Consider the following 27,079-nt stretch of genomic DNA (forward strand, 5'->3'; position numbering starts at 1 on the left):
ATCCCGACTACTCCCGCGTCCCGTTTCCGCATTCGTTTCTACGAGTTCCGGACTGTCGCACGATCCTTTCGCGAGTTTACGATTTCCGTCTACACTGTCTACATCATAAAGGTAAGTTTTCTCCGTTCTGCTTCAATGACACACCCGATGGACGAAGGATGCACGTCCTTTATGTTATCCTTCTCAGAAAAGCAATCCCGTTCTCTTCGTTACAAGAGAAATGTATAACGCAATTTTCGTGACTGTTTTATCGCCGTTCTGCAACTTTTTTTTCCGAGAGCGACATTGAAATTGAAAAGATTGTCGATATATATTGTCGGAAAATTGAAAAAATGATGGAAGTTAGAATCGAAAATGTGGGATATGCAAATCACGGAAATGAGAATAAGAAGTGTATAGGAAATAAAATCGATATTGAACAGTTTGATCAAGTAGATCATAAACGTAGATCCAATAATCCCTGCAGATGAAAGATAAGAGAATCCAAAAATATCAAAATATAGTATGTAGAATAAAATTGGCATTGGAAGAGTAATTAAAGTGCATAGATTAACTTGAATTTCTCTTTAATTATCGTAATAATATTTGCTGAAATTATTAAGTGTTAAGTATACGCGAATATTCTATAAAATGCGCGTGTTAAATTAAAATGTGTCAAACATTGAGACCGATCGGCGAAGCTGGTTGTCGCGAAAAGTCGCGAACCCCGAAAACTGTGGTGAAACGAATTCGAAAATTGCATTTGAAAGTTGTCGAAGGTTCCGTCAAGTCTCGCCAAGCGCATTCGAGACTGAAGTTCGGCCTGCAGCTTGTTTGTTTGCGACAGTCGGGAAAAGAGCGAAGTTAGAAAGAGGAACAGCAAGGAATCGCTACGAAGCCAGTGGGAGAGCGAGAGGTGGGGTAAAAGAGGGAGGAGAGGAGGCAGGGAATCCTTTTAACCGATGCAAAAACGCCGGGAATCGTCGCAAAAGTTAAACAAACGACAGTGGCAGTTGCTCGTTTCCGCTCCACGTTTGCAGAGGAAACTTTCTTTCGAACTGCTTTTTTACCGTTTACATTGCGACATAATCGTTCCAATTCGACATTATCGCCGAGAAGAGGTTGAACGAAAGCATTTGGCGCAAATGGAGTAAATTTATTTTGAGAATAAATTGAATTAAAATTGAATTTGAAATCATCAGATAATATTCAACCCATTTTTCATCAAATTTTCATCAATTTACTTTTACAAATATTAAAAGAATTAAGCACAGCAAAGCATTGAAACCGACTTTGGAGTATATTGAGAGAAATGGCTGTGCCGGGAGCATCTGATATATTTCATAAGCTCACTTTACAATAACAATACGGCACGAGTGCGAATAGAAAACGAACGCTCAAGAGCATTTAGCGTGAAAAAGGGTAAGACAGGGCTGTGTTCTCTCGCCACTCCTTTTTAATATCTATGGAGAGTGGATTATTAGAAAGGCCACAAAAGAATGGAGTAGTGAAGTGTCTATTGAAGGCAAAAAAATCTCGAACCTACGCTATGCCGATGACACAACCCTACTGGCTAGCAGCGCACAAAAGATATTCGAGTTATTGAAGTTAATGAATTAAGAACGTAATAGAAAGCGGTGGATGCGGTGCTTCGGCAGCGTCTTCAACTGATTCGTAACATCAAAAAGAAGGATCATGTCATTTACTTTGATATCTTGGATAACAAACAAGGGAGGATCCGAAAAGAAAGTTGTGTGAAAAATTAGAATGGCAAAAGATGCAGTGGCAAAGTTAATGAATATGGAAAGATCATAGCATCCGAGAAGAGACAAAGAGAAGATTAATTCAAACTCTTGTCTTCCCCATTGCAATGTAGGAATTAGATTCTCGGACAATAAATGCTGCATGTCGTCGAAGAATAGACGCATTCAAAATAACCTGCTATAGAAAAATGCTGAGGTTTCCCTGGACTGCACGCAGAACAAACACCTCAATTCTCAACGAATTGAAAATTCAGCCGAACGGACGTCTCTTACCATCGATTCAATGTATGTTGAAATTCTTCGGACACGTTTTGTCTGTTGCCGCAATTATAAGGACAACAGAGGACAGAAAGTAGTGTTGTATGCTGCGATTTAAGCAGAATTTACATTGAGCTAAACTTTCAGTCAAACTTTGTTATGAATCTATTTAATCTATCTGTAATGATAATTCATTGCAGATAAATAAACGACGATTCTAATATCTTTTTATCTAAAATAATACTGCAGTTGTAATATAAAAAGTGTGTACACAGCTGTATAAAACGTAATGTACGTAATAAGCATCTTGGAAGTATTTTAATTAAATCCAAGTATTTCGTAAGACAAAAGAAGAACTTTACATGTGTTATTTTTAAAACAGTGCTTGTGCACTTTCTCACTATTTTAATTTTGCAAATCTTAAATTTAAAATGTACGCATGTACTTTAGATGCTACATTAAAGTTACATTCTGTAACTAATGTTACTTTCAATTAATAAAATATAAAATATGTAAAAAACAAAATTTTAAGATATCCATATATTTATCTTTTCAACAGTAAAAGCAATCAATATAAAGAGATTAAATCCCTCGATATGAATCGAAAAAAATTAAAATTGTTACAGTTCGGCGCATGAGTAATTTCGTGCACGGAAGAGCCTGTTTTGCGGGGATACGCAGGATAAAGGAGAAATATGACGACACGAGAGTGCGCGTGGCTATACGATAGTGCGTTCAAACGGTCGGCGTAACGGGAGCGTGGAGACGATAAACGATTTGGGTGGCGAAAATGTCCGGTGGCGGGGAGAGATTACGCGCGGCCGTCGAGAGAGATACCCTAATCCGTCGACTGACTGGCGGATCCTGGCTAAGCCACTATCATGCTGGAAATGCGATGGAAGCGGTCATCTGGCCAAAGATTGTAAGTCGAAGAAAGATACAAGGGATAAAAAAATGTTTCAGCTGTGGTAAAACAGGACATTTCGCTGCGAATTGTCAGAAAAAGAATAACAATGCAGCATATGTAAGAAAACGAATCATCAAGAGAAAGAATGTTTTTTTTTTTCGGAATAAAAAAAGTAAAGAATTTCCATGGTATAGTATGGAAAGATGGCCCATGATATATCAGAAATAAAAATATATATAGAAATCTTAAAATCCTAACCGTAATGGATGAGATTAGTAAAGTTACTCGTAAACATGAGGCTAGACTCTATGAACACCTGAAAATTGAGAGTCAGCGGCACTTGAATAACAGGTGGCTGAAAGGAAGACTTAAAAGAACAAAACCTTTTGAATTGATAAATGTCAAAACAAAAAAGAAAAGCAAATTAATGCTACTTGAGATGCACAAAAACTCTGCAAGAACGGTAAGAAATAGAAAAATACAATCTAGACAGCAACTGTATAATAAACGAAAATTGCTGCTTAGTCGAAAACGACTAGTTGTAATATAAAAAGATTAATAAAAAAAAATATGCAACAATGTCATTTCTTGAAACAATTTCACATAATAAATGTGACAAGTATGGAATAGACTACCAATTTACAATTTGCAATTTAGTTCTATTATACATGTACTTTATCACTTTAAAATCATAGTCATTTTTTTCATAGCGAACCATAAAACTGCCTAATATATGTGGCAAAATATCGCATAATTATAGAAAACGGCCCATATTCATAATTGTGTCGTAATTATAATAATTTTAAATAAATAATTTAGTTAAAAACGAACAGAATTAACTGTTAACAGACAAACTCAATATCTTATCAAATGCTAAAAATATAGCATTGAAAAGATAGAGAAGAAAAATTAATTTGCAATTTATTTCTACATGTAGAAAGTTATTTTCCTTATCAGGTTTCAATGCTACATTTTAAAAATATGGCATTGAAAAGATATAGAAGAAAAATTAATTTGCAATTTATTTCTACATGTAGAAAGTTATCTTCCGCATTAGGTGTACTAATACACCTTTAAAAATATGGCATTGAAAAGATACAGAAAAAAAATAATTTCAACTTATTTCTATATGTAGAAAGTTATCTTCCTTATTAGGTGTACTTATACACCTTTAAAAATATGGCATTGAAAAGATACAGAAAAAAAATAATTTTAACTTATTTCTATATGTAGAAAGTTATCTTCCTTATTAGGTGTACTTATACACCTTTAAAAATATGGCATTGAAAAGATATAAAAGAAAAATAATTTGAACTTATTTCTATATGTAGAAAGTTATCTTCCTTATTGGGTGTACTTATACACCTTCAAAAATATGGCATTGAAAAGATATAGACGAAAAATAATTTCAACTTATTTCTATATGTAGAAAGTTATCTTCCTTATTAGGTGCATTAATACACCTACTAATATACCTAATAAGTACTAATGCACTTAATAAAGAAGATAACTTTCTACATATAGAAATAAATTGCAAATTGTATTATCATTGTTGTTATTAAAATTTCAATATCGACAATTTTATATGCTATAATTAATAATAATTATTACATAGACTCACCGATCGATGTTTGCTGCTTATCTCCTGTTTATCGGCTCATCCTTTCCATTCCTTTTTCTTATAAATCTCCACTCCTGATGATATTTACACGCAGCAATCTGTTGAATATATGTTGCATTCGCCATCCCTTGATTACGTTGATTAATGTGCAGAGAAATAGTAAATCTGTAAACAGATTGTATAAAGTAGCTACAATAAATATTGGTGATCAATTAATATTTAGTTCGCTACTACTGATCTGATCAAATTGATCACACATAAATAAATTCTATATTAATGCAATAAATTCTATTATTAAAGCAATAAAAAATTTAACGTGTTTGATTTGACATAAGTCGACTTATTTCGTTCATTATTTCTAATATAATTTGATGCAAAATATAATTGATTGGTAATATTTAAAAGTTTGTGAATTTTTTAAATAAATTTTTAATTATATTATTATAAGTATTTCTTGATAAAGCACTTATAAGGAAACAGAATTATATAATATTATTAAATTTGTATAAAATTGTATCACAAAAAAGAACTAAATTTTATATGTATACAATTAATAATAATGATTACATAAACTCACCGATCGCCGTTTGCTGCTTTCCTCCTATCGGTTGATCCTTTCCATTTCTTTTCTTAGATTCCTTTCCATTTCTTTTTTCTCGATGATATACATATATACAGCAATTTGTTGCACATATGTTATACTTATTAACTGTTGTACTTATTAACACTCCTGAAATTTATTTATATTCGCGAACGCGACGTATTTTTTTAAGCACATAATAGAAGCAAACATTCCAGGTATTTACATTTTTGCAGCATATAAGTATTCATATTATCATCTGAAATACCTTTATTTGGCATAGAAAAAGACGCAAAATATGAACTCTAACTAAGGGTTAACTCATCAATCGACGCGATTTCGATTTGTCGAAGAAATTTAATAAATTCCTCGCGAACAATGATCCACGGATCAAAATATTGATTGTTATTATTGAGTTATTGTTATTATTGAAATATTCTCGATGTAATAATAACAAATGTTTAATATAATTCGGAATCATTAGAATTGAACTACACAAAATTGCGGCGGTAATCACGACAATTGCTCTACATTTTACCTCGGCGCGCAATGAATCTATCTATTCGCTACGATTGCCATTTGGTGAATAGCATAAACATGTGATTGAACTAAAGAGATTTACTAGCTTGATGATCCTTGAACGAACCAATTTCTATTAATCTCAATCTATGCAAAACATTTTTACACGACATAATCACAGCGACTGTTCCGGAACAATCAACACTTCTAAAGTTGTTTAAAATATATCTAAACCTAGCGACAATAGAGACAATTAGTATAGACAGCCAGTACATTAACATTTTATAGATGAGATTAATGCGCTTATTATTTACCTAATATGGAAGATAACTTACTACACATAAAACTAAATTTAAAATTTATTTTTTTGTTATATCTTTTTGTTGTTATATTTTTGAAATCTGTTATTGGTTCAACGAATAATATAATACTAGTATTGTAAAATTATAGTCAATTATTATTTAATCCACTAATAGTAATTAGATCAAATATACACACTTAAGGTGTATGAATTCTACATATTATTTATGTAGTAGAAAAATTAATGCGTTGGTATATGTCGGCTTATTCTATTTCTATACCATTTCATTCAAAAAATATTTGATTCTGTTAATGTTTAAAATTTTTCTATTTCATTAAATAAAGTTTTTATCATATAAGTGTTTTTTTTATAATGCACTTGGAGAATATTATTATTATTATTCTCACATTTGCATAAATTTTGTTTCATAAAAAGAAACTAAATTTTATATGTATAAAATTAATAAGATTAATACATAGACTCACCAATCGCCCTTAGCTGCTTACCTCCTATCGATTAATCATTTCCATTCCTTTTTCTTAAATCTTCACTCCTGATGATATTTACACGCAGCAATCTGTTGAATATATGTTGCATTCACCATCCTGTGATTACGTTGATTAATGTGCAGAGAAATGGTAAATCTGTAAACAGATTGTATAAAGTAGCTACAATAAATATTGGTGATCAATTAATATTTTGTTAGCTACTATTGATCTCATCAAATTGACCATACATGAATAAATTCTATATTAATGTAATAAATTCTATTATTAAAGCAATAAAAAATTTAACGTGTTTGATTTGACATAAGTCGACTTATTTCGTTCATTATTTCTAATATTATTTCATGCAAAATAATATAATTAATTGGTAATATTTAAAAGTTTTTGAATTTTTTAAATAAATTTTTAATTATATTATTAAAAGTATTTCTTAATAATGCACTTATAAAGAAACAGAATTATATAATATTATTAAATTTGTATAAAATTGTATCACAGAAAAGAACTAAATTTTATATGTATACAATTAATAATAATGATTACATAAACTCATCGATCGCCGTTTGCTGTTTTACTCACATCGGATCAACCGATGTGAGTAAAACAGCTTTCCTTCTTTTTCTTAGATTCCTTTCCATTTCTCTTCTCTCGATGATATATATACATATATGCAACAATCTGTTGAACATATGTTATACTTATTAATTGTTATACTTATTCGCTGTTGTACTTATTAACACTCCCAAAATTTATATTCGCGAATGTGACGTATTTTTTCAAGCACATAATAGAAGCAAACGTTCCAAGTATTAACATTTTTTACAGCCTATATTCACATAATCATCTGAAATACCTTTATTCGGTATAGAAAAAGACGCAAAATATGTTAACTCATCAATCGTCGCGATTTCGATTTGTCGAAGAAATTCGATAAGTTTCTCGCTAACAATGATCCACGGATCGAAATATTGATCGTTATTATTGAGTTACTGTTGTTATTATTGAAATATTCTCGATGTAATAGTAACGATTGTTTAACATATTTCGGGATCGTGAGAATCGTACTACACAAAATGGCGGGAATAACGACAATTGCTCTACATTTTACCTCGACGCGCATTAAATCTATCTATTCACTACGATTGCCATTTGGTGACTAGTATATAAACATGTGATTAAATTAAAGAGATTTACCAGCCATGATCCTTGAACGAACTAATTTCTATTAATCAATCTTTGCAAAATATTTCCGCACGACGTAATCACGGCGATTGTTCTGGAATGTTCTACATATCTGAAGTTGGCTAAAATATACCAACACCTAGCGACAATAAAGACAACTAATAGAGACAATTAATAGACACAGTCGGTACATTAACATTTTATAGATAGAGGGTTAATTGTTACTTATTATTTATCTTATTATTTACCTAAAACGGAAAATAACTTACTACACATAGAACTAAATTTAAAATTTATTTTTTTGCTATATCTTTTTGCTGTTATATTTTTGAAATCTGTTATTGGTTCAACAAATAATATATTACTAGCATTGTCAGATTATAGTCAATTAATATTTAATCCGTTAATAGTAATTAGAACAAATTCACACACTTATGCGTGAATTCTATATATTATTTATGTAGTAAAAAATTTAACACATTGATATATGTCTTATTTTATTTCTATACCATTTCATTCAAAAAATATTTAATTCTTCAAAAAAATATTTAATTCTGTTAATGTCCAAAATTTCTTTATTTTATTAAATAAAATTTTTAATCGTATTATGTGTCTTTTTTATAATGCACTCAGGGTCTATTATTATTATTGTCACATTTGCATAAATTTGTTTCATAAAAAGAAACTAAATTTTATAAGTATAAAATTAATAATAATTATTACATAGACTCACCAATCACCGTTAGCTGCTTACCTCCTATCGATTGATCATTTCCATTCCTTTTTCTTAAACCTTCACTCCTGATGATATTTACACGCAGCAGTCTGTTGAATATATGTTGCATTCACCATCCCGTGATTACGTTGATTAATGTACAGAGAAATGGTAAATCTGTAAACAGATTGTATAAAGTAGCTACAATAAATATTGGTGATCAATTAATATTTAGTTAGCTACTATTGATCTTATCGAATTGACCATACATAAATAAATTCTATATTAATGTAATAAATTCTATTATTAAAGCAATAAAAAATTTAACGTGTTTGTTTTGACATAAGTCGACTTATTTCGTTCATTATTTCTAATATTATTTCATGCAAAATATAATTGATTGGTAATATTTAAAAGTTTATGAATTATTTTAATAATTTTTATTTTTTAAGCATATTATTAAAAGTATTTCTTGATAATGCACTTATAAAGAAACAGAATTATACAATATTATTAAATTTGTATAAAAATGTTTCATTAAAAAGAACTAAATTTTATATGTATAAAATTAATAATAATTATTACATAGACTCACTGGTCACTGTTTGCCACTGGCTTCTCAATGACTAATTCTTTGTAAAACTGATAGTTCAAAACGACATACTTTTTTGAACACTCCGGAATGTTTACATACTTACAGGCTGAAACAAAAGATTTGTCGCGTAGCATGTCCCAACATGCTCCAATATGCTCCAATCTATAGTATTACATTACATATACTATAGATGCATGTTGGAGCATGCGACGCGACAAATCTATGCATACAAATGCGTAATCCAAACAAACAGGCCAAGTGTTTGTTTACATTTTGTAGACTCTACAATACGTAATAGCCGGACTCTTTTGTTCGGCTTGTTCGAAATTCGTATATACGCAACGTGATTGTAACTTAGTGACTAACAAAGATACTTCAGATATTTACTATTATATTTTATATTCATGTAATTTCCCACGTAAAAAAAGAAAATATTCGACACTCCATATGTGATGTTTATATGCGGTAATCAGAGCATATTGCATATTAATCACTAAACTCGCTTATATTAAAACACGATGCATTCTTGATTGATAGTAATCGACTGATATTTTTTCTTGATACGAAATTTTATCATGCTCGCGACAATTGCTTTGCAACTAACAGACGCACAAATGCAGCAAAAAAAGCCCGCCATTTTTCGTCATTTTGCGATCGAAAAAACTTGATAAATTCCTCGTTAACTGTGATCTATGCATCGAAATATTGATTATTATTGAATAATTGTTATTATAACTGAAATATTCTCATTGTAATTGCAATTGTTTCATATTTTTGGAAATCATCAAAATCTACACATATGGCGGGAATAATCACGACAATATTTTTCATTTTACCTTGGCACGCATCAAACGTATCTATTCACTATGATTGCCATCCGGCGACTAGCATAAGCGTGCGATTAAACCAAAAGCCATGATATAGTAAGGAACTATTTACTGCTGATCTTCATACTCCAATATTTCTACTTGACATAATCACTGTACAGCTATTGTTCTATACTGTTCCGGATAATTCTCTGTCACTGAAGATGCTCATCATTCAACTGCGCCTAGCGACGACTATCGACGATTAATAGAGACGCATGGTACATTAACATTTTATCGATAGGGTCAATGTGCTCACTATTTACATCTAATTCAGAAGATAACTATATATAAAAATAATTTGCAAGTTCATGTTTTACTTTTCTTTTTCAATAATATTCTAAAAATTCGATAACATATTAAGTATGTCAGTTAATTCTATTGGTTTTTAACTAAATTCTTTATTTATTTGCGATTAATATAATAATGATTCAATTATCAATCAATGATCATTGTTTCTATAGTTTTTTGACATTTTACGCCACCTATTAGGCATCTTTTGAGGTTTTGTAATAAAAAATAATTGTAATTTTAAAATTTTTAATTTAAAATTGAGGGTAAGAATTAATTGGCATACCTCGTGTGAAAATAAAGATTAATTTGTTAATTTATGCGGCACAAATAAACTGGTCTTACTGTTTTTATCTAAACAGCGACTGAAATTATTAATAAGTCTGTAATTAGTGGAATGCTATATCTCCAAGAACTAAAAATATAATAATTAAACTCTGTAATTAAGACATCACGACGGATCACTACCTTGAGATAAGAAAATTATTGAATAAACTCATAGGAGAAATATTGAATACTTTTATAATTCTCGTTTGATGATGCGTATAAACGAAAATATTTCGGTTTTTCTCATAAGCATTACTCGCACGCATTGCACCGAAGTAGCAACAGCAGGATGGTAACGGCGGCGACGCGCAAAAAATATCAATATCAATTTCAATTGCGGCGAAACTCGATCATCTCCGCCGAAGGAATACTTGCGCGTTTCGGCTGCCGGCCACAACGAGCTTCCACATCCATTTCGCAGCTATGGAAAAAGCAGTGGGTACACTGGGTTATTGACCTCTCAACATTTGTCGGGGATTCTATCGGTGTCCTCTATCGCGCTACCGGACGATTCAAATCGGCACGACCGGATTTACGAGTAGCAGACTATACTCGATGCGTTAAAAGCAAGCGCTTTCACGCCTGCGGACATTTTTCGCTAAATCCGCGCGGTCACGAAAACAATTCTGGCGTGGCGCGAAAATATTTTTTCGCATTGTGCGATCAAAACGCGAGCATTGCCCCTGTAAAATGCATTAGCTTTTCTCGCGGGAAAAAAGCGGGAAAATTGCATTAAGTTCTCGATTTACTGCCGCACTTATGATAGCATCGAAATATTATAGCTATATCAAAAAACGTGAATATAATTGAAAGTATATTTTGAATCAATTTTTATTATTATTTTCATATTTGCCCTGAAAAACACGCAGATTGCAACGCAGGAGAGTAAAACTTGGCATGCTACCAATGACCAGTTTTCCCCTCTCTTGCTCATCCAACGTCTCTTTCCCCAATCCCTTATTTTTCCACATAAATGCAATCGGGACGATTCTCTTCCAATTATCCTTAAGGATTAATCCGCTTTTCGACGTTAGCCGGTTGTTGGCGATTAAACGCGCCAATGGGACGCGATAGAGGGTGGCAACGGGCGCGAATGTGACGACCGAGGGTGGTTGCACAAACAACAAGATGGCCGCTGGCGGGGCTCCTCCGGCACCCCTCTCTATGTTGGGGGATGCGCCACGACGCCAGCCTGGCCCGCGGACGAAAGGGTTGTTTTGCGATAGGAACGCGCGCGTACCTTGTCAATTCTTTCCGAATGTCTAGTCGTTTGAAATATTGGCCGAACTGCACTGCAAAGCCATCCACTCCTTCCACCCCTCGCCGTCGCCACCCTCGTCTCATTCTCTCCTGCACCGTGCCTGACGATGCTATGGATTTCGCGATTGTTAAAAACAACGAATATCTTGAAGTCAACTATAGTGTACTTTAAAGCGAGATATACTAAATATCAATTGTATCACACTCCTTGTACTATAATTTTATTAATCGATACATAATACGAATTTAGACAAGCGAAGAATAAAACAAGTAGGAAAGAGAAATAAAAAATATAATAAATTTATGATAGTGTCAAATTAAAGAATTGAATCTTGAAGAAAAATAAAATATATTCGGCATCGATAATTATTTGATGTCAAAATTATATGCTGAGATTCCACATTAATATTAAAGTTGGAGCTCTTAGATATTAAAATCTTTTTTATATATACAGAAAAGTATCTTAAATTTCGTAGCTTTGTACTCTTACAAAGTACTTTAGAAATTCAATGCTCGATCTTGCGGCTGACGAAAAGATTTGTCCAATTAGTGAAGCCATCTCTAATGACGGAGATAAGACACGTCTCGCCCACATTGTTAGTAAGCATCACAAATAATTAATATCTTTCGCGTGAACACAAGAGAGACATCGCAAGCTCCCTACAATCTTCGATATATTCTGACTTTCAATTTTACCAATATATTATCAATACCAAATATTTTGTACAATTTGAAAACAATTGAAAAGTGATAATCATGTGATAAATTCGGTAGAAAGAGAAATTTGCTTGTTTCAGCTCTGACACTCGTGTTTATTTCTCTTTTTTTATGTGCTCTGTGAATCTTTTTTTAAGTTGTGGAGTAATCAATGAATCGCTGAGCAATGCTGGCAAGCGATCACAGAAGGTGGCAAGACGAGCGTCCGGAAAGACGTCGAATAACTCGATTACTTGTCAGAGGAGTGTCACTTTGCCAGGCCATGCAACCAAGTACGAGCGAAATTTCGTTAAGGTGCTTTTCGTAACCGCCCCTACTGTCGCTTATCCGTCGTTTTTCTCGTGACGTCTTTTTTTTTTAAATATCTGACAAACCGTTTTTGCAATAATACCGCGGTAGAAGCGAGCACTAGGAAGAAATGTCGGGAAATATAGCACGCAGCACCGATGAAAAAGAAAAAGAAGACAAAATCGATATCAAACTGTTACTTGTATCAGTTTCAATTATTTGCCATCCTCAAAAAAAATTTCTCCTTATTAAAATAAAGTAAAAGTTTTTTATTATATAATTATAGATATTTTTTGTACAGTTGGATATAAGAAAATTAAAAGAGTTACATTATGCATAATATTAAATAAAAGTTGTGATGAATTTATATCGAAACTTTAAATGTTTACTAAAAGCACTAATAATAAAGATTGAAAAGAAAAAGTTTTAGATGTTGGAAAGACATTTTTTAATGTTTAAAATATGCAATTTAAATATTCATTAATTTTGAGCGTAACTTTGATAAAATCGGGTGATAATAGGTGAAAGCTCTCTACTTTCAGATAAACCCCCGTGACTTAATTGAAGAATTGGCCTAAGTAAGTCAGATAACCGCGGACTTCTGCCTCGACATATAGTTAAGTATAGTTAGTACTCTGACCGTACATTTCTGCAAGTTACTCGATTTCAGAAACTGGTAAAAGACTCATTAATATCAAGCAACGTTCGGTACGTAATTTCTCGTGCAAGTTTCTGCCTTTACCAAACTTTCTATTTTATTAGTAACTCTGTTAATATTAACTAATATTAACTGTATAGTATACCGGTGATATTCTAACGCAATATCAAAACTAAAGTGTCAGTAAAGAAAAACTTACAATTTATATTTATTAAATAAAAAATTGCATTTGTGTTACTTATTTGTTTTCCTTCTCCATGTTATTTTTCTGCCAACAATCATCAACATTTTACTTGTTTTATTTGCGTTAGAAAATAGCAACTGAAAACGATAGACTTATTAAATAGCACATCAAATATATCTCGCCAAGTCGCATTCCATCGCATAAAATATAAAAATTGGAGCGTCGTGGAAGAAATAGGATTCTGAGCTATAGATTCCGCGTCCTAGATGTATCTAGGAAAAATATTATGCTGGCTTATCAAGTTTCGCGAGCAGGCTCCAAATTCGCCCGCGATGTTTCATGCTCTGTAGTTTCTGCGATTTCCGAAGCGTCCGCGAAAACTCCATACAAAAGCTACAAGCTCTATTCCAATCAGATACCATGTAAGTCGGACTGGCATCAACAGTCAATTGCATTTACGAGATTGCCATTCGCGATTTTTGGCATAAAGGTTTGCGCTCGTTTCACGTATCATAAGTAGTAAATATGTTAAAACGAAGGCACTTCGATCTAACTACCGTCTTTCTACGGCTTCGACTTTATTTGATACGTGAAACATCGAGATATTGGAAACACCAAAAAATTTATTCTATGATTTGATGGAAAATTCAAACTGTACTCTCTTCGTATAAAAAACTGTGATACATATTTATATGAAATTGTAATAACATACTTACCAAAGCAGTTATTGATATTACGGGCACATACACATAAACTTGTATAAAACACGATAATCTTATTTAGTATATTGCTTTATATAAAAGCAACAACTTTGCCAAAAGTAGTAATGTAAAATTGTTGGAACAGCTTTTAATATTTGAAATGTTGTATTTATTATATTTGTTTTTTATTCGTTGTGGCTATCTTTACAATGTTAAATTGCCTTAGAACTAGTTGAAAGTTTTAATATAAATTGATTCCAGGAATCAATTTATATTAAAAAAATCAGAATGTTTTATTTAAAAAATCAAAGTTGGCCTTCAAATCTCCAAAACGCTTCCAGTTAGAAAAAATATACATATTATGTAATGATCCCCTTAAAATAATGCAACTTTTGTCTGAAACATTTTTTCTATTATTAAAAATAAAAGAGTTATTCAGGTAGCCTGTTTTGTTTACCCATTTGTGTTTAAAATTTTAACACAACATTTCAATAAACTTCGAGACTTTCGATACATTCGAGTATCGATCTTTCATGCCTTAATAGTTACCAAATATATGGTAATATATGGTTACTAAATATACCAAAATATGGTTACTAAATAATTTGGTAATAGTTACCAAATCATTTGGTAATAGTCACTCAATATTTGGTAATAGTTACCAAACCATTAGATAATAGTTTCTAAATATTTAGTAACAGTTACCAAATTATTTGGTAATAGTTATTAAATATTTGGTAATAGTTACCAAATTATTTGGTAATAGTTACCAAATATTTAATAACTATTACTAAATGGTTTGGTAACTATTACTAAATAATTTGGTAATAGTTACCAAATCATTTAGTAATAGTAGAGAGAAGACTGAGAGTGGATATGCCCGCATTTTACGTGTTTCCGTGGGTTAGCGCTTCTATGTGCACAAAACGTGCACATTGAACTACGTAGCCAATGTCCACGAATCCCGTAGGCAATGTCCACGATCTTTTGGGTCTCTTCCGTGCTACGTCCACGACTTTTTGGTTCCGATATGTGCTATATCTACAAAGTGTCGGTAATGCATACTTGTAAAACATGATTATGTATATCAATCAGATTTGAAATATAAATACGCACGTATTGTAAATACATGTATTGTAGCATTTACTTTTGCATTTACAGTTTATTTAGCAAAAGATCAGTTATTTTCAATAACCTGTAACTTGAAAATGTACATTTAAATTATTTTAATAAATTACTTCTATAATTTTGTATGTGTGTGTGTGTGTGCGTGCGTGCGTGCAAGCAGTGTGCAAATTGTGTACCGCACAAAGTTTCATTTAACAATCAAGTTTTAAAATTTAATTCTATAGTCTTAACACTACACATACACAAAATTTTGTTCAAATATATCAATATATTGTTCTAGTTCTTTAAATATTTTGATCAATTTGCTGTAATTATATAATTCTTTTACTGAAATTATGCACACGTATATTACATCTGCCAAGAACACATGAATAATTTTTACAATGCAATAATAATTATCGATATATTCAATTTGTTTATAATGATTTAAAAAAGTTGGGAATTTTAATGCTGTCTCCATCTTACAAGAATGTGTAGAAACTGTTAGACAATTGATTGTTGTGCAATCGATAACATTTTACAATAATATTAACCTAAAAAAATTGATAATTTTTTCTATATTATTCTAATTTAAATACACGCAGTTATTTTCTAGTTGAGATTTTTGTTTATTCTGCAGAAATTTTATAAAATTTTAAGAGTCGAGTAATTTGGCATTACAATATTTGGCACTACAATAATTGGATCTAATGATCTAAAGATGATCTAAAGATAAAAAATGTACAAAAATTTCAGAATGTTTAAAAATTGTTACGTATTAACAAGCATTATTTTTAACATTTCGTACTAGCACTACGAAAATATAGCAAGATCCTCGATTTAATTACAAATGAGACCACTAATTTAGGATAACCAAACAATTGATATGTCACTTAAAATGCTACTAAACATGATACATCTCCTTTCCATAATATGGAGATTTCTAGCTAAGCTTGTTTTTTTAAATAAAAAATAGAGAGATTATCCTTCCATGACATCATAATAATTATTTGATATAAAAATAAAATTCAAAATATTTTTCTAGATATCAGAACAATGGTATCAAAATAATAAATTGTAACAAATCATTTAATATGACATTTTATTGGAAATAAGATCAAATTATTAAAATGTACGGTAGAAAAAAATAGAATTAAAAATGTTTAGTATACTTATTTCTATTTGAAATTATCGTCTATGCAATTCATTTGATTTTGTGTCTACGAGATCTAATTGATATTGGAATATTGTTTTTACTAAGTATACTTGTTGAATATACTTTTGTTAAATTTACTTATTGAACATACTCATTACATTTATCTTTATTTCTACTATACATGATTTATGCTGATATACATTTTATGTAAAAAATATGATATACAAGTACCATTTAAATAGTTGGATAACAGTAACAATAAATTTACATTGTGATACAAATTATAATACATGATCTTGTACTTGTATATGATGTTCGTTGACATTTTATATTCACCCATAATTTTTAAGCTACAATAATATTAATACTAGTAATAATTATAATAAATACCTTAGAATTATATTTTCGAGACTATAATAACAAATAATAATACTTCAGAAGAATTTATATATATAAAAAAAAAAAAAGAATGTATGCAGTTTACAATTTCTTACACACTTGATTACAGAAGCGTATCGGAGTCAACAAAATCATTAAAACATGATTTCTGACGTCTGACAAAACATCTTTATTGTATAAAGTATTCTTCGTATGCGTGATCAAATAAAAATAATTTATGTAGTCAAAATACCATAATTATAATTACTAAAAACGACCAATTAGTAAAAGTAATCGTGACGTTTTAATTAATGCAACTCAAAATTTCACAATTTCCCTATATTTATTATATTAAAAAACGTAGTAGCGTCTCGACGCAAAGTACGTAAAATATGGTAAAAAATTTCAGCAAACCTGATAAAAAACTCTTTCTTCCTTTTTTGATGTGTAGCAGCCACTGTCTTATTATGTCATTTAAATTTTAATATGAAATCTAGAATTTTATAAATTTGTTTTGCGATTATTTTATACTTGTATTGTAAAATCAATATATGCTAGAGTTCCGAATTTTTCATCCTATTTTTAATAAGGTGGTGGCTGATGCTGGTAGGAATGTTGCGGTGGTTGACTTAAGTGCCTCTGCAAATGCGTAACAAGTTGAGGGGTTGGTTGCTGACCGCCAGCTCCAGCTTGCTGCTGCTGCTGCTGTTGTTGAGCTTGCTGCTGCTGCTGCTGCTGCTGCTGGGCTTGTTGCTGCTGCTGCATGGCTAACATTTGTTGCCTCATGCGTTGTTGATTTATCGCCTGTTGCTATGTAAAAACAATTAATTAGTAATAATATTTCATGAAATTCTTTAGAGATACTGTGCTAATTGTTGAACTTGTTTCTAAAAATGTACCTGCTGGAACTGCTGATTTTGTTGCAAACTGACATTAGCCGTTCCTACTCCCGTCACTCCTACTGCACCTGGTTTTCCAGCGGATTGCCGATAGGGAGGAGCAGGCTGATTCTGAACACCTCCACCCATTGGTCCCATTGCATTCATTGTTACATTTGGTGCCTGAAATGAATAATAAGATATCTTTCTTAATACAAACATAATACATACTTAACACATAATTGATTAAATGTTATTATAAAGCAGAGCTCGGCGTTAGTTGTACATTTTGGCTCAATTTTTGAGAGGACGCCTCCCGCTCTCCCACTATCGCGCGGCCGCTGGCGGCCGAGCCGCCGATAGCCTTGACTCAAGAGCGTCTGTGGAACAAATAGGCTGATGATGAGCGGGCACCTTTCAGAAAATAAAATTTTTTTCGTTATAGAAATAATATTTATTTTCACTAATTATAATTAAATGTAACCCCCACACCCCAAACTTTTTTAAAAATTTACAAATTTCGAGAAACCGCTTGGAGGGATTGAAAGATCTCTCGATACCCTGCCAATAAGATCCTATGGTCCGATCTCCTATTTCCTATGTTTTCCAAGTTACAGGCCCCGATAACGAAAAAATCGGCGACGAAAAAGTGCTATAACTCCGTAATTATTCGTTGGCCGCTATATGTTTATAGGACCAAAGTTGCTTGTCTCAACGAGACGCATCGACGTTAGGTACTCGGTTTCAAACGAAAAATGGTGGGGCGACCCATAACCCCCACACCCCAAACTTTTTTAAAAATTTACGAATTTCGAAAAACCGTCTGGAGAGATTGAAAGATCTCTCGATACCCTGATGTGGAAAGCTATTGATTTCTAATTAAAAAATCATACAATTTTTATTAAAAAGTTAAATTTTTTAATAATTTGATTTATTTTAATTATTTTTATTTTTTAAATATTATATATTATTGTCTAGGTAAATTATTATAATGAATGTAATAAAGACATTTAATTATAATTAGTGAAAATAAATATTATTTCTATAACGAAGAAAATTTTATTTTCTGAAAGGTGCCCGCTCATCATCAGCCTATTTGTTACACAGACACTCCTGAGTCAAGGCTATCGGCGGCTCGGTAGTGGGAGAGCGGGAGGCGTCCTCTCAAGAATCGAACCGAAATGTGCAACTAATGCCGAGCTTTGTTATAAAGTATACCTGTATGTCTATTGTGATCATTGTTCCAACGTTATTTCAGTTACTTAACATACCTGTAAATACGGCGGTCTTGCAGCACCAGGTTGCATTCTCTGTTGTGGCATATATTCCTGTGCCCTCTGTGGACCCATCATTTGCTGTTGACCAGGGAACATCATACTTTGTTGTTGATTCAGAATTCCCTGTTGCTGCTGCTGCTGTTGTTGTTGAAGCAACTGCTGCTGCTGCTGCTGTTGCGTTTGTTGCGGTGTCTGCTGCTGCTGCTGTTGCTGCTGCTGCTGTATCATTTGTTGTCCGCCATATCCTGCGTAATTTTGATTCATACCTGCACAGAGAAATTGATTTAAACACTCAACAAAATTGTGTAGGCATCGATTTTCAACAGAGAACGGTACTACATTAGCGCTTAGATGTAATATTACTAAAACTCTTTTCTCACCTTGTTGAATTCCAGCGTACATTCCTTGTTGTTGTTGCTGCTGCTGTTGCTGCTGTTGTTGCTGTGCGGCAAACATGCCCTGTTGCGGATTTATGCCGGGTGCTCCATGCTGCGCTCTCAGCTGCTGTCTGATGAACTGTTGCCTCTGCATTCCAAACGCGCCTGGTCCGGCAACTGGCGTAGTGTTTGGCGGCTGTTGTTGCGAGCCCATAAATTGAGTGGACGGTAATCGCAGCCGCAACATGTTAGACAGAGCTTGCTTGGACTGATTATTCATTCCCGGTCTCTCGTAGCGCGGTCCAGTAACTGGTGCAGGCGGCAACTGTTGACCATATCCGTACTGTTGCGCCGGTGCGTGAGTCTGCTGATTGCCGTACCATTGTTGCTGAGGTTGTGGCGGCTGCCCGGTAAACATTCCAGGTTGCTGCGCAACAGGAGCTTGTTGATTTCCAAATGCCATTTGTTGCAATTGGGACGGTGGTTGCTGTTGAATGTACAGGAAAAAATTTTAATATAACTAATGATATATTTTTTACTTTTTTTACAGTGATTACATCGTGTAATTATACTCACTTGCATTTGTTGTGTCATAGGCGTAGTGGGCGTAGCAGTTTTCGTCCGTCTGTTATGTCGCTTGGTTTTCATGGCTTTTCCCTTGCCGTTAGTGCCGGTATTATTTACTCCGGCATTACCAACGTTGCCGCCAACTCGTCCTGGCGAGTCAATGCTCATTGGAGTGTCCGCTTTGCCAGGTTCCGATTCCTTTTTGTCTGGTTCCAGATCTTCTGGTGGCAATGGCGGTGGATCCAGATAGTGACTAGCCGAACGATTTTGACTGTGCGTGTGGTATCGCAGCAGTTTATGTGCATTCTGATATGTAAGCGGCTTACGCTCCAATCTGACTGCTCTGAACCAAGCCCAGGAAAGTGGTGCAGGATTTTTATGACCTTCTAAGAGCTCCCATGCTGACACTCTTTGAGAATCACAAACTTGCAGTCCCTAATTTTAAATGCAACGTGTTATACATTTTATGAATTAATTTTTATTCGGAAAAAAAATATTAATTTAAATATGTATATACCTGTTTTTTGTCGATGCTGTCAAATCCAGCAATTTTGTTGCCTTTAGTGTCGGTTAAACATCCGACTGGCTCGCATGTGATGACTTCCATGGTCAATTTTGGTAACGGTAAAAGTTGCCTGACAAATCGAATGCTCGGAGAATTTCTATCACCTAATTCCTTCTTCAGTTTCTTCATTAAATTCTGGTAGTGCTTTTTATTTTCGTCTTTCTCAGATTGCGAATCCGACACTAAAGTGGAATGGATTAATGTTGCAAGCATATCTATAACAGTCGTGAACAGTTCCGCATTATTATTCAAATCTATAACGCCGTAGCTGACCAATTGAACTAATAGAATCGCCCAATCCGTCGTGGCGGTCGTATTTCTCTGTATCGTGTCGAACACGCCCCCGACGAGGCTAAATCTCAATTGTAGTGCGTCCTGCAGTACTTCTCTGGTTTTCGGATCTTCAGAGCCGATGTGTTTCTCCTCCTTGCTGGTATTTAGAAACTGCGACAGTTGCGAATGCAGCGATGTCAGTAAGCCCTCCCTTTGATCATCCTGGCCCTTCAGACACGTTAGTACCAGTGATAGAAATGGTTGATGATTGAATAACGAAGGTGATTTGGATCTACCTCTCTCACGACTCGCCGCTTTCGACCAATTACCTGATTCTAGTACCTGTCCCGCCACTTTGAGAACTCTACCTTGCACCGCACTCGGCAACTTGGAAACCAGCGGAGCGACCAGCCATATAGAACCAGATCTTTTATCGGGCTTACTGCTCAAGGTGTTGTTCAATTGAAAGACATCAATTGCAGCTTTCGCAACCGTGTCTAACCATTGAGAAAGCTCGCTGGAACCGGTCGCAAATTGCTTGTACATAAGTTGCAAATCCAACCAGGACATTCTTAGACTCCACTGCTCCAAGTTTTCCAAAATGTTCGTAATATGAGTCTTTTGGTCGATAAAGGCTTCGGTAGGCGTTTCAGGATAGCAGATCATGTGCAATAACTTTTGAGCTTGTCGTGGCGTGAGCATGTTGTCTAGCAACATATCTTGATGACAGAGTTCTTCTGGGTTTTGCAAACACCTTTCTAGTACCCATTCTTGACTGCAGATCTGACGCAGAACATGATGAGCGAAATCGGAAAATCCCTTCACGTTTTCCGTCGTCATGCCTGCGCTACTGCTGGATGAGGACATAGCCAGGTCTAGACCGAGATCGTCGCCACCTCCTAAAATATCACTAGTTCCTAAAATGTGGCTGATTGATAATTCGCCGGGCCCGCTGCTGCTCACGCCAACTCCGACTCCGACACTGGCCGGACCACCTCCCTTGCTAGAATGGCTCAGTGGGATATCGACTTTCTTCGGAGGCTGCTTAGCAGCTGCGGCATCCCCTACGACTAATATGGCCTTGAGCACCGCCAGTACTGGTCCTACTTTTATATTATTGTGGGCAGCTGCTAATAAGTGCCTATCACAGCTCAATTTTATACTGTAACCTCTTGAATTTCCACTTGGAAGAGGATGAGGACTCGTGCTAACCGAATATAAAGCCGGCTGCGGACATTCGACGGTCTTAAAAAGTCTCAGTAATAAATGACACGTTAAACGCGCACCAGCTTCGGCTTCGATATCAATGTCCCCGCGTCCATCGTTACAAGTTTTCACTAGGGATGGTAGCGCTATGTGTACCACAAAATCTTCCAAAGAGAAACAATGCCTCGCTGTAAACATAATAAATTATTGAATATCATAATACGTAATATAATAATTGTAAGGTTATTAAAACTTACCAATTAAAATTGATGTAAATATAGCCAGGGAATTGTGTATACTTAAATCTTGTACATCGACTTGATTTAACACGTCGATGTAGAAAGCGGAACTATTGGAGGAACAACAGAGTGCCATAAGTACTCCCAACCACTCAGCATTGAGAGCATTGCAACAAGCAGTCAATTCCGCACAAGTTATAGCAATATCGTTCAGTTTATCGTTATCCGTTTCGCTGCAAACCGCAACGATCGCGTTGCAAACGAAACTATAACGATTGGCAGGTGTTTCGTTTAACTGTCTGGCCCATTGAGGCTCGATTTTTCCGCCTCTTCGTGGACTGGTAAAAACATCAACCATAAATTGCGAATTATAGATGTGATTTGAAGGCGTTGGTTGCAAGGTGCTATAAAGAGCGGTCCTAATTTTCGGATAAGCGTTACTAAAGGCTTCCACTCCATGTGATTTTGTCTTCAAAAGGGAACATGTTGAATATAAGTCATACAAATGTGCTAACACACATCGTTCAGCAGAGCTACAATCACTCGGATTCGAGACATGTTTCACTACTTTACACAGTAAATCGAAGACCGCTGTTGTCTGCTCAGGTGATACTGTAACACAATTACAATCGCATGTGAAATAAATAGAAATATATATATGTATGTATATGAGATAGCAATGAATATACTTACATAACAGACAGCAATGATATCTTCTCAATACACCGACCACATACAAACTCAGGTTTGTAGTATAACTTCGAATTAATTGACTGTTTCGAACTGTCAACTGTGCCTCTACTTCTGGCAGCTCTTTCAGAATTTGTATACAAACGTCAATTAGGCCGTATATGTTTAATGCCAGCTCCATCAAATCAAAAAGAAAAGCGACATGTTCGTGAACTGGTAAATAAGATGAGCCAGCTAACGCAAATGTGTTGAGCATTTCTATGACTTGTGTTGCGCACTGCCAAGTCACAACATGTTGATCAAAGTAACTTAGATTTTGAAACTTCATAGTGACAGCTTCAAAATTAAATTCACTGCGAGAATGCTTCTTCACTTTCCCTCCCTCCGCAACATCAATGCTGAATTTCTTGCCAAATAATTTACACACCTCTTTTGTCATCTTTTTAACTACATGTCTAGCCTCATCTCTGACACGTCCAACGCCATATAGTAATACATGTCGTTGATTGCAATCGTGCTGGCTACACGTCTCATCCTATAAATATATATATTGATAAATTAAATATAAATTTTACATAGAATAATAAATTTGTAAAGTTTACATTCAAACGATTTCAACAAACTTATAAAAAATATTTAAAAAATATCGTGATGGTTAAAGATCAATTTGGATTTATTATTTGCTAAAATCGTTTGATGAAAAAAATATCCCAACAAATTACTTGTGGCAACGGGAAATGGGTGGTATATAATAAATGTCTACTATGACTCGACGGCATTTTCGAATCAAGACTTTCGTGACCTCCATGACCAGTTAATGCATCCTCTTTCGGACTATCTGGTGCATCCATGCTATTTTGTTGATCTTCTTTAATATGCTGTAATAACTTATCTAAATCATCATCGATTTTACTATCATCATAATCCATAGTACGTCCATGATCTGGTACTTCCAATTTAGTCGGTTTTAAGTCTATACCCGGGAAGAGACTATCTTCATCAATCGGTTCTCTGTTGCTGGGTGTTCCGGGTTTGCTAGCTATTGGGCCTAGATTAAGTTAGAATTAATTAAACAAGAACATATAACATATAACATTTAGATAAATATTTTTTACCTTGCATATTGTTATGCTTTTACCTTGTATAAGATCACCTCTTGAAATAAGAGTGCACATATAAGCATCATGCGAAAAAACGTCATGCCTTATCAACTCTGAGAATAGATGAACTAAATTCGTAAACTGGGCTTTAGATTGTGCAGAAGTGTTGTCTAGTACTGGAGCATCTACGTCCAGGAACTTCATGAGTAGTGGTTGAAAAATTGGAAGTACAGGTGGATTTCCATTACTACATGTACTATCTTTATCATCGTTATCGTTAGTTTCGCCGGTAGCCTCGCTTTGTCTCTTCTCAAGTAGTTTAGCAACTGCCATTGCTCTGTGCTCTCCCCATCGTTCGGCGCTCACAGCCCACTCGCACAAAATTTCGACTACTGCTGAATCTTGTTGTGGATTATATTCCGTCTTCGTGTCACGTTCATTCGAGTTATCTTTCGGGGGTGGTGTAAAGATTTTTGCGTACAACGTGTCAAGCGAATTAGAAGCGTCCATTTTATCAAAACTGTGTCGGTCAAGAGCGTCCAGTGCAGCTAGCACTTTAGTAGTCGTCGTTCCCGCACTGCTTTGCTGCCATTTATCGCATGACCATCTACCTTCCGCTGCTTGAGATCGAGCTTTTATATTTTCTTGAGCAATCCTCAGCTGTTTCATTACAGGATTACCGGAACTTGCAGGTGGACACGGTAAAGCCGCAGGAGGACACGGTAAATAGTCCAAGGGTGATCCATTCAACACCGATGGAGCCTTTCCCTCACCAACGCTATTCCAGACCAATGCTGTGGGACACTCTAACGTTATGACCTAAAAAGATAGAAAAGGTGGATAAATTTCTTAAGTTACAAAACAATGTGATTAATTTAATCAATTCTTATCATTACTAAATTAATATCACATACCATAAGACAGCGATGTATTGTTTTTACCTGTATTATAGTAGATAAACTGTAAATTACATCTCTGTGATGCGCACAAGTCAAATAATCGTTGAAAGCAACTGTGAAAGGATTCAACGGTCCTTGGGCAGCAGCGGCAGTATCCTTGCTACCATTAACTTCATTCTTCACAATGGACGGACTTTGAGGATTGTTGTTGCTTTCAGCATTATTGCACATATGTGCTAGTTTACGGCAACACAAATACGCTAAGCGCCTGGCCAGTAACTCGGATTGTATAAACTCTTCTAAATATTGCAAAGCTAGTGGCAATAGAAGCTTCAATATGCCATCTTCTGAAGGAGAAGACCTAATCTTATCCAGTAATTCTAAAATCCACTGTAACAACTCTTGTCTGTCTAGCAATCCCTCCTCAAACATGTATTTAGCCAACTGTACGCAATAGTGCCATTGTTTAAGCGCTAATTTATGTTCCTCATTCATCGTACTGCCTGTTGCAGGCTGACTGCTTGAAGTAGGTGTAGGTGGTTGATTATTAGCAGAACCATTACTATTGCTCGTATTATTAGTATTAACATTGTTATTATTATTACTACTGTTGTTACTGCTACTGTTATTTGTCCCAGCAGTTCCATTACTATTGGAAGAATTGTTTGTTGTACTATTATTGTTGCTGGTATTGACTGTCTGATTGCCCATATGATAGTATTCTTGCAGTTTGGACAACTGATCTTTCAGGAATTTTATGAGAGTGCCTGTCCATTCTAAAGAACGAGGACAAAAACAATCATATTTGATATCCTTTAAATTAAACAAAAATATTACACAAGTTTTAATTACATGATGTACAATACAATCTCAAGTTTAACAAAAATATGTTACTATTTGTATCATAATTAAGATGGAAAATTTAATAAAGACAAGGATGGCTATACTTTATAATAATGCATAAAATAGAGTTACATCTCACCTGTGGTTGGATCAGGTAGCTGACGCTTTTTTATTTTAGCTTCTGAGACAGCAACTGTATAAGCTGAACTAAGCTTGATAAACCAAGCTGCTCTCAGCATTGGCACTTGATATTCACAGAGCATCATAAATATCTCTTCCTTTTTGTTAAAGTTTGGAGCTTTCTTTGCAAGAGCAACCAGTGGCTTGCTACCGGAGAGATCTTTAAACCATGCTTCAATGCCATTCTTTGTCCTTGCTGTCACCGGCCAGAAATTGTCTTTAGGATTAATCTGCTGTCTCTTCCTACCAGTGTCAGGCATCGTCGCGAGCTCCTCTTTCTTGGCAAGAATCGCATTAAAGTATGCACCAACCTTGGCAGCGGTGACGTTGGAACTTCTAGCCGTTCCAAATTCGTCTGCCAGCTGAGGTATAGTGGTAAAGCCGTGCTTGACATTCGTAAGCGAAAGCTCATCCTCCTTTTGCTTCGGTTCCTGAGGATAAACGTCAGGAGGACCGAGTCTCGGCCTTTTCAACGGCCTTTTTTCGTACAATATTCCCATCATGGTATAATTGGATGCGAAAGAATATGTCGTTAGAAAGTGTACGCGATCACGAACATCGCCGCTGCACGGACGATGCAAGATTTTGCTGTCTATTTACATTTACGCGCACCGTCGCAACTTCAACGTACCGACGCCGTTAATGTCACCGTATCACCGCAGTAGGATACATTGTTGAAATACACTCATGCATAATAGAAGAATTCGAGGATCGTAATTTATCGTGAAAGAACAATTTGCATAATTGCACTGTTTATCTTTCTGGTTTCTTTCTTTAAAGTGTACAGTATAAGACTGTGATATTAGCGTCTATAAAAATTCTCTATTTCTGGATTTTTTTCAGTTGGACAAATTGAAAACATTAGTTTACGTACACATGGAAGCAAGACGCTCTGTCACATGAATTGCAGCAGATTAACAAGTTGGAGCAGGCGCATCGTATCTAGATATTCGTATTTTATGCCTCAAGCTGTTTGACAGATTGACATTAATATACGTGAAAAATTAAATGTAAAGATAAATGTAAAACTCAAAGTAATGAAAAATTCACGATGCACATACAATATTTCGATATTTAATTAATAAAATGTTTTTAGATATACATCGTACATCTTGCGACCGCAAAT

The 27,079-nt window shown here is 34.4% G+C and overlaps 2 protein-coding genes across 5 annotated transcripts in view; both read right to left on the reverse strand.

Moving 5' to 3' along the window:
* Window positions 1-9,982, reverse strand: part of Rbp6 (RNA-binding protein 6) — a 581,361-nt gene extending 571,379 nt beyond the window's left edge. Inside the window, exons 1-3 of one of the 3 annotated variants that reach the window (XM_012364145.2) lie at window positions 9,763-9,982; window positions 8,371-8,508; window positions 6,435-6,572 (exon numbers count right to left, since the gene is read on the reverse strand). The gene's annotated coding sequence lies outside the window, so the exon portion shown is untranslated. Of the gene's footprint in view, window positions 1-4,528; window positions 4,694-5,105; window positions 5,525-6,434; window positions 6,573-7,628; window positions 7,721-8,370; window positions 8,509-9,762 lie in introns of those variants that run through there. The other 2 variants (XM_067360265.1, XM_067360264.1) reach the window with 2 other exon arrangements.
* Window positions 9,983-16,410: 6,428 nt separating this feature from the next.
* kto (kohtalo) lies at window positions 16,411-26,777 on the reverse strand. Of its 2 annotated transcripts, none has more exons than XM_012364107.2 (12): window positions 25,913-26,777; window positions 24,973-25,706; window positions 24,070-24,850; window positions 23,654-23,979; window positions 22,935-23,466; window positions 22,260-22,853; window positions 20,476-22,190; window positions 19,968-20,393; window positions 19,395-19,878; window positions 19,009-19,280; window positions 17,759-17,920; window positions 16,411-17,663 (listed from the first exon to the last, which is right to left on the reverse strand). In XM_012364107.2, the coding sequence occupies exons 1-12, from the start codon at window positions 26,454-26,456 to the stop codon at window positions 17,442-17,444; spliced, it is 6,792 nt and encodes a 2,263-aa protein (XP_012219530.1). In that variant the 5' UTR covers window positions 26,457-26,777; the 3' UTR covers window positions 16,411-17,441. The 2 variants fall into 2 exon arrangements, with proteins under 2 accessions (XP_012219530.1, XP_012219529.1); XM_012364106.2 differs by having other exon boundaries at window positions 16,411-17,669; window positions 25,913-26,773.
* Window positions 26,778-27,079: the final 302 nt, after the last annotated feature.

The sequence above is a fragment of the Linepithema humile genome, chromosome 8 (genome assembly GCF_040581485.1).
Source record: "Linepithema humile isolate Giens D197 chromosome 8, Lhum_UNIL_v1.0, whole genome shotgun sequence".
Classification (NCBI taxonomy): Eukaryota; Metazoa; Arthropoda; class Insecta; order Hymenoptera; family Formicidae; genus Linepithema; species Linepithema humile.